At 46.1% G+C, this 6,140-nt stretch overlaps 1 protein-coding gene across 1 annotated transcript; it reads left to right on the forward strand.

Moving 5' to 3' along the window:
• The first annotated feature begins 392 nt into the window (after window positions 1-392).
• Window positions 393-4,580, forward strand: LIPT2 (lipoyl(octanoyl) transferase 2). The gene is made up of 2 exons (XM_047693310.1): window positions 393-898; window positions 1,459-4,580. The coding sequence occupies exons 1-2, from the start codon at window positions 433-435 to the stop codon at window positions 1,686-1,688; spliced, it is 696 nt and encodes a 231-aa protein (XP_047549266.1). The 5' UTR covers window positions 393-432; the 3' UTR covers window positions 1,689-4,580.
• The last annotated feature ends 1,560 nt before the right edge of the window (window positions 4,581-6,140 follow it).

The following is a 6,140-nucleotide window of genomic DNA, read 5'->3' on the forward strand; positions in this document are numbered from 1 at the left end:
TTCCATCACTCTTACAGCTTCCCATCATAACTTTCTGCACATTCACCTCCTTTTCGCTCTCTTCCTCGGGTAATTCCACCCAGGACACACATTACCCTATTTTATATTCTTTTCCTAACAGTTTTCAGTATGTGAGATAACCTTATTTATTTAATGCTTTAATACTTAATTATTGTCTGCAATTAGACTGTAAGTTTCCCAGCACAGACTTTTCCCGCCATACACTGTGCACCACTGTATCAAGCGCCCACTGGCTGTTGAATGAGTGGAAGAGACACACCTGATACTGGGTCTTGGGCCGACAATCTCTCTATAGCCTGCGACCAGCGCTTAGGAGCGGCCACTGGGGACGTTCCTCTGAGTCCCCGCCCCTTCTGTCTCGCTTCCAGCCCAGGCAGGGGGCGGGACCTCGCAGATTCCCCCGCTGAAGCTATGCGGCAGCCAGCGGTACGCCTGGTGCTGCTGGGCCGGCTACCCTACAACGAGCTGCTGGCCCTGCAGGAGCGCTGGTTGCGGCGGCTGCAGGCCGAGCCAGGCACTGAGGCCCTGTCAGGGACTGAGGCGGGCGCACTCCTGCTCTGCGAGCCCGCGGGGCCCGTGTACACGTCCGGGCTGCGCGGCGGCCTGACCCCGGAGGAGACGGCGCGGCTGCGGGCTTTGGGCGCCGAGGTACGCACCACAGGCCGCGGCGGCCTGGCCACCTTCCACGGCCCAGGCCAGCTGCTCTGCCACCCAGTCCTAGACCTGAGACGCCTGGGCCTGCGCCTGCGCACCCACGTAGCGGCGCTGGAGGAGTGCGCCGTGCGCCTGTGCGAGTTCCAGAACTTGCGGGGCGCCCGCGGCCGGCCTCCGCCCTACACCGGCGTCTGGCTCGGGGAGCGCAAGATCTGCGCAATAGGTTAGTGCGGTGGGCGGGGGGCGGGGCTTGGTGGGACTGGACCAATGTAGAGGAGAGCAAACTTGGGCTGGGCGGAAGTGTATCTGGCGCGGGCTTTGAATCAGAACTACCAGCTGCGTTTGATGTTTTAAGCTTTCTCACTGATCTCATATTCGCAGCCTTCAGGAGGGCCCTCAGTGGTTATCCCATCCAACATTCATCTTTTCGAGAAGTGAATTGCCAGGTTACTTCCAATGAGTCACAATGCCTGGACGATAATGGAGTTTGGTAATCTTAAAAAAAAAAAAAAATTTTTTTTTTTTTTTTAAAGCAGCAGAATCTCTGTTAAAAGACATTTTCTGGAATCTCCATAATAAGTGCAGGAGCTGTGGAGCCACACACCCCTCCCCAGCCTCCCCCCCCCCCCCCCCCCCCCCCCCCACATCTCTGCCCAAGCTCTTGGGTGGCTCAGAAACAAAGCTGGAAAACCAGTGATGGAGTCTAATTCCTTCATCAGACTGAGGGGGATCCTGAAGCCTGCGAAGGGTATCTACTCTGAGGCCCTTTTTCTTGTCTTGCAGGAGTCCGCTGTGGAAAGCACATCACATCCCACGGCCTGGCTCTGAACTGTTCTACAGACCTTGTGTGGTTTGATCACATTGTCCCCTGCGGGCTGGTTGGGACAGGTGTCACCTCTCTGAGTGAGGAGCTCCAAAGGCATGTCACTGTGGATGAAGTAATACCACCTTTCCTTGACGCCTTTAAAGAGACCTACAAGTGCACGTTGATCTCAGAAAACAGCTCCAACTGATGAGTGTTCATGTTATCACAGCTGGGAGGTCCTGCTTGAAAAGCACCCAGACTGACTTAGGAGTCACTGAAACCCAGATTCTAGAGTTGGCCCTGTCATTCATTCACCATGAGACTATGAGCGAAGTATGAGCTCTTAGCCATTGTTTCCCTATGTCTACTGGCTTATTTATATCTTCTCACCTACCTCAGATATGGTAGATGCAAAAACATTATGAAAAGCAACACATGATGTATAAATGGAAGACATTAGCACTACTATTGACCCCCCCCATTTTCTCAGCTTAGAAAAACTCAGATATAGAGGATTAGTTTTCAAGTATTTACCACTTTCTAAATAATGTATTTAATTTGGTGATTCTGGGCTCTAGTTCCTTTGATTTTGGGGGGAATCATATCTCTAGATAGCCCAGGTGAAAGTGTATGGTGGGGAGCTTTCCGCAATAAAAGGAAAAGGGAAAGGAATCTTTAAAGAATAAAATGGGATCTTGACTTCCTGCATTGGATTGCCAAGCCTGATAGCTATTTTTAGTTAGGTAACCTGAGCCAGACCAGAGGCCAGGAAAAGACAAGAATAATTTCTCACACTGTACAAATGCCAAAGGTAGAAGTAAGTTTTCCTTAAGTGAGATCTCTAAATTTATAAGGCTGTGTATTAACTACTCATTGCTATGTAACAAATCACCCCAAAACTTAATGACTTAAAACAATAAACATTATCTCATATATTCTGTGGGTCAGGAATTTGGGAAAAGCTTAGCTGGGTGATTTCTGGGTTGAGATCTCTCATGAGGTGTAGTTAAGATGTCTGCAGGATCAACTGTCATCTGAAGGTTTGACTGGGAATAGAGGCTCTGTTTCTAAGATGGTTCGATCTGCCTCGTTGGTACTGGTTGATGACAGGGCCTGTGTTCCTCACCATGTGGGCCACTCCATAGAGCTACTTGTTCCCCCAGAGCAACTGATGCCAGAAGAGATAAGGTGGAAGCCACAAAGTCTTTTAACAGAGCCTTGGAAGTTACACAGTCATTTCTACCATTTCCCAATAGATGAACCCGACTCAGTGTGAAAGGGACTACACAGGGTGAGGGAAAGTGAAGATCATCAGGGACCATCTTCGAAACTGGCCAACATAGGCAGTTACGGTGGAAAGATCCTTGAATAAAAGTCAGGTGACCCAGGATTCAGTCCCAGCTCTTTGGGCAAGTCATTTACCTCTCTGGGCTTCAGTTTCCCCTATATAAGCACTGTCCAATAGAAATACAACATGAGCCACGTTGTAATTTTGCTTTTACAGTAGCCACATAAAAAAAGGAAAAATAAACAGGTTGACATTAATAACACTGTAATTAACCTAATATAAAGATGTTTTACATTCTTTTCTCCATGCCATATCTAGATATTCAGTGTGTATTTTCCTTGTAGCTCATCTCATTTTGGAATTTTCACACTTCAGAAGTTCAGTAGCCACATGTGGCCAGTGGCTACCACATTGCAAAGCGCAGCTTTAGGTAATGTATCTGAAGACCTGAGCTTCCAGGGTCCTATGACCCCATTGGCTTCTAGAAGAAAGGTGAGTCTTCCCACTTCTGAGGTTTGATGTTTAACTCTGCACACAGTTTTTATCAGTTATTCAAGCTGGAATGGACTTTGGAGGTATATACCTGCCTCCTCATTGTACAGAGATGAAACCAAGACTTGGGAAGAAACTTATTCAAGGAACACAGAGTCAATCACAAAGCCAGGATTGGGTGCCAGATATAAGCCCATTCTCATGTTCTTTTCCTGCTGTGCACATTGACTTAGCACTCAGGACAGTATGATTTATAAGTCATGAACACTTGGTCAATATTAGTTGATTGGTGGTTTGTCCACCCATTATTTACCCATATCCCTTTTCTTTTGTTTTCCCTCTATGGAGCCAACAGTGCTATTGTAGGAATGTGGGGGGTGGATAGTTGTTGATAATTACTTTGCAGTATTATTGCCAAAAAGGGAAATAATTATTCCAGGAAAAGTGAGTTAGATTCTCATGGTTGGAAGGCTGTGCACAGTGTTGCTCCCCATCTAGTGTTCAACTACCCTCTCTAGCAATGCTCATAAAGTGACTATACAGGCTGGTCTTGAATTCCTCCAGAGACTGGGAAAGAAACATCTATTCAGCACTTATTTTTAGTACCAGGTACTGTGTTAGCCCTCTTAAGTACATTGTCTCAGTCAGCAGCCTGTCCCATGTTTCTGGAACACTGGGAATCATTTTGCATGGTGTAATGACTGAGTTATCTGACCTTCCTGAGCCTTCATTTCATTAGGCCCAAGGCTTGGCACAGAATATACATCAGGAAATATATGCTAATTATTAATGTGGTTCACCAGATATTTCAGGCAGGACTGTACTGCGTGACTCCCTTGTGGTTGGTAGGGGCCAAGCAACTTGTTCTGATCAATGAGTTATGAATGGAGGTGACATACCACTTCTGAGCTGGAGCACTGAATTGCTGGTGTCAGGCCCCTTGGGGTTTCTTTTTCCCTCTGGAAGGGTGACCAACAGGACAATGTCACACACTCTAACGAGAGCCTTGGATTTCCAGGCATCCTGGAAGAGCCAAGCCTCCAAGAACAGGTGGACTGTGGGTCACCAGAGCCAGGAGGATGCAGAGTAGAAGGCCAGGAGTCCGGCGGAGGCCAGGACCATGGGATCAGGTCAGGCGGCCGCTGTGGGTTCCTGGCTCCTCTTCCTGCCTGGACAGAGCCCACTTCCGGTTTCCCACAAGGGCCCTTCCTCAAGGAAGGAAGCTGAGCTTATGAAGAAGGATTTTTTTTTTTTAAAGATTTATTTATTTATTTATTTATTTATTTGACAGAGAGAGAGATCACAAGTAGGCAGAGAGGCAGGCAGAGAGAGAGAGGAAGGGAAGCAGGCTCCCTGCTGAGCAGAGAGCCCGATGCGGGACTCTATCCCAGGACCCCGAGATCATGACCTGAGCCGAAGGCAGCGGCTTAACCCACTGAGCCACCCAGGCGCCCTGAAGAAGGATTTTTAACACCCGTTTTCCTACCTCCAGAAGGCCTCTTCTTGTTTGTACAGAATCTCTTCCTCATAAATAAACAGATTGTCCAGGGTGTGCTACATAGGTGCTAAATGTAAGGATGTGACCAGCCACAGTGACTGGTTCGGCATCTCGTTCCTCTGGTGACGCTGGCAGGAAGCCACAGAGAGCCAGCTCCAGCAGCGTGACTAGATGTAACTTCTTGCAAAAATCCTCTCTCCAAAAGCCCTGTGGAAATCAGATATTTCCAGTCTAAATCTAATTCTTCTTTTTACCAAATTACAATTTACCATACATATAATCATATCATATTATAGTATCTATAAAATTTAAAAATAAAACGCTTGTACTCCCACCTGACAACAAGTCCCCTGCATTTGTGTATCATTGGTGCTTGATCACAAACATACATATTTTAAGTACTTGTCATTATTATGTGGATAAAATTATGTATCTTCTTTTAAACTAAACCTAATATTACATACATTTTCCCACATTGCTACATAATCTTTACAATTATATTTTTGAATGTCTTAATTTTGTTTTTATTTCTTTTAAAACTTAGAATTCAAGGTTTTTCTAAATATAGGTAATGCAAATTAAAAAAGTACAAAATGGTGGCATTGAAATGTAATTCTTTTTTTTTTTTTTAAGATTTTATTTATTCATTTGACAGAGAGAGATCACAAGCAGGCAGAGAGGCAGGTAGAGAGAGAGGAGGAAGCAGGCTCCCCGCTGACTAGAGAGCCCCATGCGGGGCTCGATCCCAGGACCCTGAGATCATGACCTGAGCCGAAGGCAGTGGCTTAACCCACTGAGCCACCCAGGCACCCCTGAAATGTAATTCTTGCTCCTATTCTTTTCCCCTGTAAACTCAGTTTCTTTTTCCTGGAGGCCCAAGTGATAGTAAATTGTTTTTTATACACTTCAGAGATATTTATGCATATATAAGCATGCATGATTATATACATTTTTTCATCTATTAACATACTATACTCATAGCATTGCTCTTTGGAGGTTGTTTCAGATTAGTACATAAAGAGAATCCTCATTTTTAAAAATGACTGCAGAGAGGGGTGCCTGGGTGGCTCAGTCATTAAGCGTCTGCTTTCGGCTCAGGTTTTGATCCCAGGGTCCTGAGACCGAGTCCCACATCCGGCTCCTTCCCCAGTGGGAAGCCTGCTTCTCCCTCTCCCACTCCCCCTGCTTGTGTTCCTGTTCTGTCTCTCTCTCTCTCTCTCTGTCAAATAAATAAATTAAATCTTTTTATTTTTTTTATTTTTTTTAAAGATTTTATTTCTTTATTTGACAGAGAGAGATCACAAGTAGATGGAGAGGCAGGCAGAGAGAGAGAGGGAAGCAGGCTCCCTGCTGAGCAGAGAGCCCAATGTGGGACTCGATCC

Source organism: Lutra lutra, chromosome 10, assembly GCF_902655055.1.
Source record: "Lutra lutra chromosome 10, mLutLut1.2, whole genome shotgun sequence".
NCBI classification, from domain to species: domain Eukaryota; kingdom Metazoa; phylum Chordata; class Mammalia; order Carnivora; family Mustelidae; genus Lutra; species Lutra lutra.